Consider the following 13,588-nt stretch of genomic DNA (forward strand, 5'->3'; position numbering starts at 1 on the left):
ACCTGGGGACATTATGTCCCTAGCTGTTGTGTCATGGCAATTCTGGACTTTTCCTGGACACCTTCTGTAGTTTTACACCTTCTGGAAGGCAGGAAAATGTGGTTGAGTTCACAAGAGGGAAAGTTGCTCCGAAGTCTCTGGTTTCACAGCCACTGGTGAGTTCTTTGGTCTGTGTACATAAGATGATACCTGGCAGGCTGTGGGTCTGCAATGTGGAACTAGTGCTGTAGGGATAGACTGCCTCTCTCTCAGTTCCTTTTCAGCAATGGAACAATTCTGAAGGCAGCAGCCCCTACGTTGTGGTGGCTGCAGCAGTATTTTCCTTTGGGATCCATAATGGTCTGAGGCTTGCTGCACATCTGAGGGCCAAAAGCTGGCTGTGCACAGGCAGCATCCATTGGAACATCTCTGGGGTCCAACTGAGCAAGGACTCATTGCATACGATTGATACATTCTCCAACATTAAAAGTAATGTTGCAAAGTTGACCTGGCCCGAGATCTGATTTTACTGTGTCAGAGGCAATTAAATGGTAAAGAAAAACTAAGCACATGTTTCAGGGAGAAACGACCTGCTCAGAACATGAACCACACCTTTTCAAGGTCCTCTCATCTCCTAATTCTTGGGAATTTTTTTGCTAATGGCTTTACGAGAAATATCAGATCCTTATTTAATGGGGATTTCTGAATTTGTGAAATACAAGCTGGAAGTGTTCCTGCGGTCAGCGAGGGTTCTTACAACCATACTTTGTGTTGTAGAGGAGGAAGGAAGTTTTCTACCATATGTGTAGGATTATTTCTCAACAAAGGGGTTTCCCCACTCCCACACTGCCAGCACAAGAGACTCTTCAGAGGATGTCAGCTTGGGGCTCCAACACACGTATATGTCTGCTCCCTGCTGATGGAAAAGGGAGATACTCAGGCATGTTTATTACACGCTGTAGTACTTGCTGCTCTTGTTCTATTAACTTCTACTACTGCTGCACTTTCAGGCTCCAGCCATGAACAGGACCCCAAGTGTGCCATTTTTGCTCTGAAAGCAGAAGAAAAAAAATAATCCTTCTCTGAGGAGGTTGTGACAAGGAATGTCTCTTTTAGACAGACAGCAGGGAACTTGAAATTTTGAAACAGGAGTATGTAGAGGGATAGCTGACACCTGCATACTGTCTTCTATTGCCTAGTTTAACACTTGGGATCAAAGTGTCCATACTGCTTTTAGGATGACTTGAGTGTGAAATGCCCGCTGATAGCCTGGACCTGAGGATGTTTGGCCATGCCCTGCCAGCTACATCAGGGTGCTCCAAGGAGAGGCTGATCTGGAGCTGGTTCTGGGCAAGAAATGACAGAATACAATGAGACTCCTCAGCTCAGGAGAGAAATAACTGAGAATACATGACAGAGATTTACAAACCCAAGACTGGCACAGAGAGAGTGGATGGGGACCAACTGTTCACCATGTACTAACTTTTTTGGAGCTAGTTGAGAAGAAAATAGAGAATAGGAAAAAAGTACTTGAGACTCTCAACTGAAAAGAGGTCAAATCCTTGATTCTCAGGCAAAAAGCTCCTGAAATCTGCTCAGATGGGTTCTGAGCAAGCAGAGTGGGGCAGTTAGTCCTGTCTTTCAGATTTTGTGACTAGGTCATTCTGCACCTGCTCTGGGTTTACTGAATGGCACCACTCTTTGGCAGCTACTCTATGAAGGGAATTAATTTCTACCAGTGACTGCTGGAGGCTGGAAGGATGTGTCAGGAGTCCTCTATGTAGCCTCTCTGCTTTCTCCATGCTATCGTCAAGCACCCACTGATGGCTACAGTAAACAACAGGATACTAAGACGGATGGACCTCCAGTCTGATTGACTCTGGAGGAAAGAAAAAAGGAAAAAAAATGCCCTCTGTTTCAGGAAGTATAGATGACTTCGGTTGAAGAAATTTTTCCTAGTCCTGGCCACCAGGTCCTTTTCCACCAGGCAACTTTCCAGCCACTCTTCCCCCAGCCTGTAGCACTGCATGTGCCCATTTCTCATGAGTTTGTCACTGTTGTGGCAGGCAGGGTGGTACAAAGAAGCTCCTGCCTCTCTCCACTGGTCTCCAGTTTGCACAGCTGGTGTTGTTCCTCTTCCCAGCAGGACTGAAGCCCCAACCAGTCCCACTGGGACAGTGCGGGCAGAGAATGAGCAGCGGGAGTTGCCTCCACCTACATCCACAGCTCCCAGGCAGGTTGTCCCTTCTGGGACACCTATTAGGGACCTCTTTGAACACACCTCTGTGGAGGATGCCGTCAGGCAAGCGTGGGACTGCAGAGCTCGTTTTCCTGCTTGTGTTTGGGAAAGACCACTCTTTGCTGCAGTGCCACAGCTGTGCCTCAGCAGAAGGGATGCAGGCCAGGGAACACACTCCATTTCAGATGTGAGAAGGCCCTGGGTGCCTGTCACACACATGGCTCCTTTTGCTCAGCAGGTCTGCTCCCTGGCTGTGCCCAGCCCCAGCTTCTGGGTGGGTGCACCAGGCTGGGTGCAGAAGCAGCTTGAGAGGAGGAGGGGAGGACGAGACCAAGGAGGGGAATTTTCTTGGGCAGTTTGGACTGTAAGACCTCTGGAGAGGCACGAGGACAGAGATGGAAAGGCATCCAGGGCTGGCCCAATGCTGACCCTGCTGGGGCAGTGGGAATTTTGCCACTGATGAGGTCAGTAGGCTCAGGCTGAGGCCAACAGGGCCCATGTATGGACATCTTACCTGTGGGGTCTCAACATGAGGGACAACCACAGTGCAATGGTATTCACAGAGACATAACGGAAGGAAGTTTAGATGGCTTTGGGTGGATTTAGGTATTTATATACTGTGGCCCATCTTGTGTGGGGATTAATATAAACAGTATTTTTCTTTCCCTTTTTTCCCTACAGATAGAGAGTATAAAGACTCTTGTTTTGTAGAAGAGCATTGCTCGTGGTTCCAGGAGAGGAGTTCCCCAAAGCAGAACATGATAACTGAAATGAAATAGAACAAATACATCAAACCCAAAGCATTTAATAAAATAAAACATCTCTTTTTCCCCCCCTAAAACCTGTGTTAAAAATATGTAACTATACATTGGTTCAAAAAGGAGAGAAGACTACTTCTTCTGGGGCTACAAGGTAACTTTTCCAAGCAATGAAGTCCACTAGACAAATGTATTTGGGGGATTGGATGGAATAGGCCAGGCAAGCTTTCTTTCCTTGGCTTCTCTGTTAAAAGCATCATAGGTGGAGTCTTTGGTGACACTTTTGGCCGTCACTGGAATATCCGCAATACCAACATGATTTTTTTTTGCTATCCTGGAACTGGTGGTGATGGTGTATGCATTGCTTCTGTAGCATTTCATGGCAGACATGCAAAAAGTTTCTTTCATCCCCCTTCTGAAGTTTGCATTATAGATGGAGTAGAGGGTTGGCTTAGAGGCTGAGGAACTAAAAGAGATCCAGGTGATAGCCAGGAAAACCAAGGAGCTCTTTCTGTAATCTGTTTCCTGTGGGTGCCACAGCTGTACCATGTAGAAAGGGAGACAGGACAGGAGAAACATCGAGTTTAACATTAAAAACATCTTGATGGTTTTCACTTTTGTTCTTGGGACAATATTTGTTGTCCTCCTGACAGTCATTCCATCTGTGCCTATTCTCCAAATGTACTTAATTACTCTCTTGTAAAAGAGGATAATGAGGAGGGATGGGATCAAAAACACCACCGAGAGGTGGGTGATACTATAGACAGTTCCTTGCCAAGAATTGGGTAGAAAAAAGTTGCAGTGGTGGTCGCTGTCAGAGTCGTAGAGAAAACAAGCTGGTGATGCAAGCAGAGCACCACAGAGCCAAGAGGCCAGAATCATTTTCTTGGCTTTCTCCCTGGACACTTTGAAGCTCAGGGGATGGACAATAGTGTAGAATCGATCCACGCCTATGGAGAAGAGCACGTAGATCTGGACTGCTGGGGTGAGGTACTGTATGTACTTCACCAGCTTGCACATCCCGTTCCCCAGCATCCACCTGCCGTAGGTCAACTGGAGCAGCAGGAAGGGCGCACTCACAACACTGGTGAGCAGGTCTGCACAGGCCATGGAGACCACAAAATAGTTGGTGGTGGATTGTGTCCTCCTGCTCCTGTGGATCACTAAGCAGACAAGGAGGTTTCCCAAGATAGAAACCAGCCACAACACTCCCCAAACCATGCTGGCTGCTGCAATTTCCCCCGGCCTCAGTCCGTAGTCTAAGAGAGTGTGGTTCCTGCTTGAGCCGGGTCTTGTGGGTGACGATTCTGTCATCTCATAGCCAGCAGGAGGGATGGAGGTTTCGAGGTTGCTCATGTTCTGCAGCAGGAGCAGTAAGGTAGGGAGAAGGAAAGGATTGCTGCTGTTTTCCATGCTTTGGGCAAACTCGGCCATGTCTTTTGCTCAGGCTGCAAAAAGAGAGGAGAGAAAAGGTTTCAACAGCTCTGTGTGAAAAGCCCACCTTAAGCAACACAGGAGAATTCTCAGTAGTATACCTTAATTTCATAGAAACTGGCAGAAATATACACTGTGTGGATGCTCATGTGACTTCTGTATTTTTGAGTTAACACTGAAATACAGCTGCTGGGATCATATTGTAGCTGGTCCTTTGTGTAAGGAGCACCCTACCCCATCCCCCTCACTGATATGTAGTGGCTACCAGCCTTTCATGTCCTTGTTTTTGTGCCTAACAGCCCCACCCCATCCCTGCCTTGGTGGGGGGAAGGAGAAGGGCAGGACCGCTTGGTCAACACATGGAGTCCCCAGGCAATGAGAAGCCTCAGCCCCGAGAATGTTCTGGACCATCGCCATGTATGCCCACAACCCCTGACTGGACCAGGTTATAAATGAGACCCCCCTGGAAACCACCTTTTTTGTGTGGTTTTCCTTGGAGCAGCTTGTCTGTGGTGGGAAGCCCTTCCCTTGAGGTTGGGATGCCATCAAAGGAGACTTCCTGGGATTGAGTTCCCTCACTACCAGCACCATCCCCCCAGAAGAAGGACAGGCCTTTAGCATGTGTGCGAGCACAGGCACACTTTGGGTCATTGGTCTTGTCTGTGGAGTAAGAATATCCCCAACTGGTAACACCAAACCTAGAACCTGTTAATCTCTCATTGCTTGAGAATTAAAGTTTGTCTGAGTGCATTATCTGTGTCATGACAGACACACCACAAAATGTGATAGGTATGACCTCCTGTTTCGAGGAGCAAGAGACAAGAATGCATATATTAACAAACAGAATTTCCAGACTTGAATTTAGCCAGATGATTGGGTTGGTCTTAGCCTATTGCAAGGACAAAATGGGAAAATAGCTAATTTTAGTGGCTATATGTATACAAGCACCTTGCTGCAGTCTGATGTCCTTTCAGTCATCATCTTGACATGCATGACTTCTATCTGAAACGGTTTGAGGGTAGTAACAGCTGGGTTTGTTGCAGTGGAGCTGGTTAAACAAAGAATATTTGCATGGCACCCTCGTGCCAGAATAACACTGGGGGGATATCAGTAGTGAGACTGAGAAGTGGTGGTTGAGTTGTCAACTGCAAGGGGGTCCATCAGCAGATCATACTTTGCCCCTTGTCCCCTCTTCTGTTGGAGGGCTGTGGGTGCTGCCCAGCCTGGCCTTGCCTTCCCCCTCATCCTTAATTGCCTTCCTTCATTGTTTTCTTGCTGGCTTTGCCTGGCAGATGATTCCTGACTTCTCAAAGAGTTCCTACTTGTCTTTCACCATCCTCTGTCAGGTGGATCTGCTCCCCTGGAGATATCCTGCTGTCATCAGCTGTTGGCAGGGCATTTGGGCTGCTATCTTTGGCAGAGTGGCAGGATGCATTGACAGTACAACCCACTCAATTGTGTATTAGAATTATCTGTCATAAAATAATACACGTGGAGCTTATTAACCAGATAGAAAAGAACGTTATAGGCTAATTTTCTTCCTTGATTTCCCTTCTTGCTGTGCAGAAGTATGTGCCATTAAAAATAACCAGCTACAAATAAAGCTTCATAGAAGAATAACCAGATAAAATTTCTTGACCAGTACTGAAGAGTCTGATACAAGAATGCAATGACCTTCTTAAGCTGTTAAAATATGCAGACTCGCTCGCTAACTCTGTTTTCATGATATTTCTCCTTGTGGGGCAAATCTGCTCTCCGTGTCTGTTCAGACCTGAAACGTTTAGTTATGCAGGTGGGTAAAACCGAGAATAGTTATAGGGTTGTAGTACTCAAATAGTACTTTTTTTCCTGAGGTATGTTGCGTAAAAGTCAGCCCAACCACTGTTGACTGGAGAACGTGGGTTACCTGCAAACATGCCTTTGAGAAGACAGGAATGCAGCAGCTTCAGCAGGGAACAGTATGTGACCCACTCAGAGACACGTATGGAGAGCTAACCAGTGGGTGCCTGCAGAGGAGAGAGAATGGCAAGAGGTGTATCCAGCTGTCTTGTGCTAGAGCTTTGCTAGCAGAGGAAGCAATACATGAGCTGAAGAGCCCATTCCGTGTGCCACCCTTCACCAAAGATCATTCTTGTGTTGAGAGGTAAAATATCTGGTTATGCGACTCTGGAGGTGGTAGTTTCCTCACTGTGAGTAAAACAGAAGAGGTACCAAACACATGTGCAAGTAATACTATATTTTATGATTCTTTCTTCTTTGGAAAAATTCAGGATCATTCAGCACATTGCCCACAAGGTACAGGTGTAACTGTAGGGAGTTTAACTAACTTGAGCATAAGATTTATCTCGTTGTACAGCAATTATTTGTTTTATTTTTTAAAAAAGTAAATGCTATCTAATTAACCAATGTGCTCTGAGATTTCTGCATTCTTAGTCATAGATAATTTTTCTTTCAAATGGATCAGAAGCTGATGTCTTTTATATTTAAGGATCTCTATTCAAGCCTATTTTCCCTAGGTGGCACTGAGATCAGAATCATGCCCTGATTTAGCACTAAGAACCTTAGAATCTATGGCCCAACATATATTTTTCTTCTGTAGGAAAGTCTGTTTTTTATAGTGGAGACTTGAACTTCTGCATTGTAAGTAATGTTCCAAAAGGAACCATGACCATGAAATCTCAGCAAATGCACAACTCTGTATGGTCTAGGATGCAAATACCTGAAGATTCTGTAACTTGCTACATTATTTATCCTCAATTCCCATGTTCCTGTTTGCTGCACTGTTTACTGAAATATGTTTTAAATGTTAGTGAGCCATTTGACTCATGAATATCAGATCTGTAAAAAACAGTGATGAGCTCTGTCACCTCCCTCTGCCTTGCAGGTCAATAAGCAGAAATTTAGAAACACAAGAAGTAAAAATTACATATAGTGAATATGTGAGGCCTAATTACATTTTTAGTTACCAAAAATGTTTTGAATAATTTTCCCTCACTTTGTCTTTCAAACATTTTAGAGTGGGAATCCTTTTAAAACTGATACAAAGACTTTCTGTATTTCTGTTTTAAAACCTACTTTATGCGCATTTGCTTGGCAAAAGAAAGGGCGTGTGAAATGACTCATAATTATCAAAGAGAGATTTCATTGTGCCACAGTTCCATTTTATTGACCTTAATTTGCAGTTTGGAAACCAAATCTCTCCATTTTCAGGGTTATCCCTTTGGGTTGATAGCTAACTCTCCAAAACAGATCTGTTACTCAGAGATTAAGTATTTGAGCTACAAGAACTTCATGAAATCACCACCACATATACTTTGCTGTTGCATAAAACTCATATAGCATAGTTACTGTGTGTTTGCATGTTTACTGTCCTATCTACAAGTGCAGTGTCCACTGCAATTTGGAAGAGCAAAAGCTAATGAGATTCACAAAAGAATGCAATAAATGTTTTGTTGCTTTGGGGTTCTTTTTATGATTAATCAAAAGAATAAAGACTTTGTTTGCCAACTACTGTTTTCAGGATTAAAAAGGCAGCTAAAGAAACTGATCCTAGCACATTACTTGACCTAGCACTAGCAGAGGGGCTTTTTTATTCAACATATTTTGCCTCTCTGCGTCATAACTGCAAAACACCAGGCAAACATGGGCCCAGAAAATTATTTCAAAAGCATTAAACTGGTCATTTACTCCATAAACTTCCCTCTCTGAAGAGTATCTTGGGAATAGCTGCCAGACTGGAAGAGAAATGCTTCATCTAACCGAGTTTAATCAACATTAGAAAAGTGAGTAAGTTAAACCAGAATGGGGGAGAGAGGGCTTTTGTCTGACTGTAAGATGCTAGAAGGTGACACTCATCCCTGCCTAAATTCAAATTACCTACCCCGTGTGCTCATTGTGTCAGTGTAAAAATCCCTTTATAGAAGAGCGCAGTCTCTCTCAGTGTCTTGCTATGTGGAGATGACTGTGTGCATATTGAGGCCATTTAGTACTTCTGCTTCCAGTGAAGGAATGCAGATACACATGCTTTTGTGAGTACACCATTTCCCTGCCAGTTCTTTTCTCTGGTCCAGTGCTCATAAAAATGCTCAGCTATTTGCCCTGTTCCTCTGACAAAGGCTTTTCCTTTCTCTGGCCAGCTTTTCTGAGCAAAGCTTAAAATCTCTTCAGGTGAAGTGTGTTCTCCCTCACTCTCTGCATTCCAATGCATAAGGATAGAAAACATCTGCCCCTATTTTATCAGGAGAATAAAGTGTTTTGAATTCAGTAAAACTTTTGAGATCCATACCCATATCTCATATGCTGCTGTCTGCTCCTGAGCTTCACCCAGCTGCTGGAGATTCTTATCCTGCAGCATGCCTAGCTAAAGATGATGTAAGTGTGGATGGGTTCATGGATGAAGCTTTCAGTGCTGGTGTGGACACAGCTCAGCTTTCAGTAAAAGCTTCTGACCTGAACTGACTATGTAAGCTGATATGTGTTACTGCATCTTGTATCAGGATCTGAGGGCCAAGCCTGTATTGCGGGGTGAGGTCGTGGGAGCAGGAAGTATGGATGGAATCAAATAAAAGAAGGAAATGTTCTAATTTCCAGCACATCTACAGAATATATGTTATATTTGGCTACTGCATAAGCATGAATCTAAACAAGACTTTTTTTGCTCTATGCTTAAGGAAATTAAGGGCAACTAGGCAGCCTCTTTGCCATCAACCTTCATTGACTCTTCAAGTTCTGACTATTTTCATAAGGTATTAAAACTGAGGACAAGGATATAATACTGCAACACTTGCTGAGATTGGGATCAATTTACATTTCTTGTACTGACTGCTTGAGGAAGAATCCTTTTTCAGCTTCACCCTTTTAACTGACCTTAGTAATGGGTGAGATATGCAGTAACAAACTAGAACAAGAACAGGGTCCATCTATTGCTTCTGGGTTTGTTAGCTCACATCTGGAGTAACTACTCTGGCAGCAGGCTTGTAGCACTGGGTTCAGGGCAAATCCACGAGGCATGATTTTGATGAACAAGCAGGACTCAAAGCCGTTCATAAGTCACAAGTCACTGCATATTGGCTTAGTCTCCTTAATAGACGTTGCCATGTCTTGAAGCTCATTCTGGTCTTAAAGGTTCTAGGAGCAATGGCATTTGCCTGCCTCTGAAGTCAATGAATTTTTCTCATGTATTTTCTGTGGGTTAAAACTGACATACCAGAAGTCACTGCAGGACTATTAACCTGAGATGAGCTGCTAAGACCCAGTAATTATTTGTGCACCTAAACCCCAAGGTTTGGTAGGGAGAAGGAGCCCTTACAGTAACTGCAGATTCCACTTATACCCAACATCATGCTCTGGTTCAGGGACAGACAGTGGTAAAATATGAACCAGATTTGTGCTCAATACTACCCAGACACAGACCCTCACCTCACTAGAGTGAGATAACAGCTGTAACTCTCTTCAACCAGGGCTCTGCTGAAGGACACATGAGGTTGGCAACACTCAGATCTGTAGAAAGGAGGCCTTTCTGGAGAGATAGGCAGGGCCACTTGCAGTGAGAAGTTATTCCTGCAGTAGCTGTAGGGTAGGGTTTTCTGTAAGACCCAGGCAGGACACAACCATCCTTCCACAGACACAGGCTCTGCCAAAAGAGTTGGGTTTGCCAAGACCTTTGGACTTCCTGTTCCTTCCACCTGTCTCCTCTGCTCTTGTCCACAGCCTAGTCTGGCTAATCATAGGGGATAAACAGAGAACGGTGCTCTGGCTACTACCTCATAAGCAAACCTGTGTAACACAGTTTACAAACATGTACACAAGGGTTCGAGTCTCCTGTTATAGAAGTAACTGTTCTTCCCCAAAGAAAAGACCCAAAGGTTTTAACTCTTCTTCCCCGAAGGAAAGACCCACAGGTTTAAATGTCTCAAAGCTTTATTCTGCCTTCCTACTGCTGTGACTAGTATGCAAAACTCCAGATTAGCACTGTTCTAAAAATGAGAGCAGAACCCAGATCTGTGCCCAGTGTGACTGTGGGGGCATGAAAAAGTGGAGAAGAGTGACTAACCTAATTTCCAAGTCTCCTGTCAGAATAGGTTCCACCTACTGAAATTGTCCAAGAAGAGTGTAGAGAAGCTTGAAATAAAACTTTAGAGGCTTCTGGTCCACTTTAATGGGGATTGAGTTTGTCCTTGGACGTGTCTAGGCTGTACCCTTTCCTGATTCAGAGGTAAAAAAATAGATGCTCTCTCCCACATGCTTGCACTAATTTTTGGCAGTGCCAGGCCCTGCCTACAACACAGCACACTCTTCTGTGTGATGTGAGGAACGCAGTGCTTACCAGGGGTGGTTTGCCATGGTGGGTGCTGACAGATAAGCAGTGGTGAATCTTGCTCTTGGCTGATTTTAATTCCCATCTCTTGGAAATTCTCACCCTCTCCCCACTGAGTGTCCTCTCCCCCACAGGGAAAATGTGCCAGCAGCTACAGTGAGGACTTCACCAGCTTAGTGCACCCTCTCGCTATCAGTGAGCACAAGTTCTTCTCCCAGGAGAACCTCAGGAGTTTTTTTGTTGCTTTTGTATGGAAAGGTCATGTAGAAAGGAACTCTTGATATCAAATCTTGTGAAAATTGCTTTCTCATCGCACGAAAAGTTAATATGGCAGCAGGATTTTTGCACTGGTTCAAACATTTGTGTTGGGATGTGAGACTGTCTGTCATATGTCTCTTGACTCTTCTCAATAACATGGAACTGTGTTCACATGACACAGGTCACCTGTGCCAGACACAGTGACAGAGAGTGGGGTGGCAGTGGTGGCTAATAATTAGGGATGCCAGAGATCCTAGGATGCTTCCAGAAGGACTTATCTGATAGGAATAAGAGGAGGAGACCTGAATGAGCAATAGAACAACATTCCCACAAGTCTCTGCCAGAGAACATGGTGATTAGTGAGAGCATTTCATAGTCTGCCTATAGTTGCTTTTTTGGAGAAACTGGGAGGCTGAAGGCCATGCAAAGCCTATAGTTAAACTGGAAATGCCTGATGTGGAGATGATTGTGGGAAGGGGTTTTCTCAGCTGAGCTAGACTCAAGGAGGACAAAAGCAGCCTAGGACAAGCCACTGAGGCAAGATGTCAACCTGCTAATAAGCCCTGAACTGGAGATATCTTCATGGACAGGGTGCCAATTGCAAGAACTGTGTTGGCTGCCTGTCAGAGGGGAAGCCTAGGGAATTATGGAAGCTGCTGGAATGAATAAATCGCAAGTGCACAAGCTCTGTGTCGTGTTTTGGCACCGGGACAACTGTCTGTGGTGAGTAGGGCAAGTAGACTCCACTTGAGGATGTTAGGGGTTTGTTCTGCATTGTCTGATTGAAGTTGCTCTCCAAATTGTTAAACACCTGAGACAGGATGCCTGGTGGGGCTGCAAAGGCAAATGCAGATGGAGATCATATGGTGTGGCCCAGATGGGGGAGTTGCACTGCACAGCTTTGCAAACAGAGGCTTCACAGGAGAACTGTGGGGGAGTAAGAGTCTGCAAGCTCTTACTTTAAGATAAGGAGCAGAGCTCCCCAAACGTGTCTAAGGTGTAGAAATTCCTCCCTTTACTGACTCATCTGAGACCAGCATGCTTAAAATAAATCATAAATCAAGCTTACTCATAAATCAAGTTTCCAAAAATCCATATTTAGACACCCAAATACAGATCAGCTTTTAAGGATGCCTCTGGATTGGCGACCAGTTTTTCTGCAAACCAAGACACTTTTTAAAGTGATTAACAGTGACTTTAACAACAGATCTTCAAGAATCACATTTTAAAATCTTAGCCAGAAAGAACTGGCTATGAATCCTGCCTCATACACACAAATGGTCTTTTGAAAGTAGAAGGCAGCTTTGCTTCTCCATTACTCTGTGGAGCCAACATACTGTTTGACGTACTGGAAGCCAGCTGGAAAAATGAGAAATACTGCTATGGATTCTTAGAGAATATGTGTCTGAACTAGTAAAACCAGAATAGCTCCCTTTCCTGTGCTGGCTACAGATAAGCAAAGATTGCTGTGCCTGTGGTGTTTCCCTAAGTAGCTGCATCCAGGCACCCACACAGAAAAAGGGAAACAACGTTTTCAGAAAGGATGATTTCAAATTAATGACTGAAAAATACAAAACCAGCTGTTTTAGAGGAAAGAAGAAGCTGTTTGAATGTATCTAGAGACAGAAAAAACCAGATGAGCAGATTGGTTTTCTCCATTACCGCAAAAGTAATTTTCTGCTTCCATTAAACTGATGATGTAAGGGGATTGTTTTAAACAAATAAGTAGCCAAACCCCAAGGGTTTTAAATGAGTGTAAGTAAATATGCATAAGATAAATTGCTGGAAAAGATCATCTCATTTGTCTCCACGGGGAGAACTATCCCTTTAGCTACAGCAGTGTTCAGCACAGCACCTATCCATCCACATACCTGCTCCAAAGCATAGTCCCAGAGGCGCTGGTCTCCTCCGTGCTCTACCTGTTATCCCAAGTGAAGGCACCTCTGGAAAGGTCCCAGTCATACCGGGAACCACGGTGTATCGTCACGCTGTATCTGTCTCTGCCCAGATGTTTGCAAAGCTGCTTGAGCGGGGAGGGATGGGGTGTCCTGCCCCTCTTCTTTAACGGAGGAAAAATGACGTTTCGGAGGTCGGCTGCCGCTCAGTTCCTTTCTGTGTCATGTGGGATGCCGATCATGTGTCTGTCCCCCCACCAGGACCCGGCTGCCCGGGGCTCTCCTCCCTCCTCCCCGTCGGGTCGGTGCGTGCCGGGACCTCCCAGCACCGCGGACAGCGCCCCGACGGGGCGGGCACGGCCCGCTGTCCCTCCGGCTCCGGCCCCAGCCCCGCAGGGCCCCGGGGAGCAGCGCAGGGCACCCGGGGTATGGGCCGGCCCGGCAGGGCCCCGGGGAGCAGCGCAGGGCACCCGGGGGCTGCGGCGGGGCTCGGCTGCCGGCGCTGACGTCCCGGTTGCCATGGCGAGGAGCGGCGGCTGAAGAGGATGCTTCTCTCCCACGATGGTCGCCATGGGACCCCGCCAATTGAAAGGAACGGAGAGAATGAATAAGGTGAAGGAGGTGGAGAGAATATTTAATTAGCTTCCTCTGGGAATTTTTTTTTTTTTTTATTCCCGTGTGGATACTGAAACTCAAAATGCCTGGTCCC

The 13,588-nt window shown here is 45.4% G+C and overlaps 1 protein-coding gene across 2 annotated transcripts; it reads right to left on the bottom strand.

Moving 5' to 3' along the window:
• Positions 1-3,007: 3,007 nt before the first annotated feature.
• On the bottom strand, positions 3,008-13,363 carry LOC135414017 (probable G-protein coupled receptor 19). 2 transcript variants are annotated; one of them, XM_064654252.1, is made up of 3 exons: positions 12,856-13,363; positions 6,317-6,416; positions 3,008-4,424 (listed from the first exon to the last, which is right to left on the bottom strand). In XM_064654252.1, exon 3 carries the CDS (start codon positions 4,408-4,410, stop codon positions 3,157-3,159), a length of 1,254 nt encoding a protein of 417 aa, XP_064510322.1. In that variant the 5' UTR covers positions 4,411-4,424; positions 6,317-6,416; positions 12,856-13,363; the 3' UTR covers positions 3,008-3,156. The 2 variants fall into 2 exon arrangements, with proteins under 2 accessions (XP_064510322.1, XP_064510321.1); XM_064654251.1 differs by lacking the exon at positions 6,317-6,416.
• Positions 13,364-13,588: the final 225 nt, after the last annotated feature.

The sequence above is a fragment of the Pseudopipra pipra genome, chromosome 5 (assembly GCF_036250125.1).
Source record: "Pseudopipra pipra isolate bDixPip1 chromosome 5, bDixPip1.hap1, whole genome shotgun sequence".
Taxonomy (NCBI): Eukaryota; Metazoa; Chordata; class Aves; order Passeriformes; family Pipridae; genus Pseudopipra; species Pseudopipra pipra.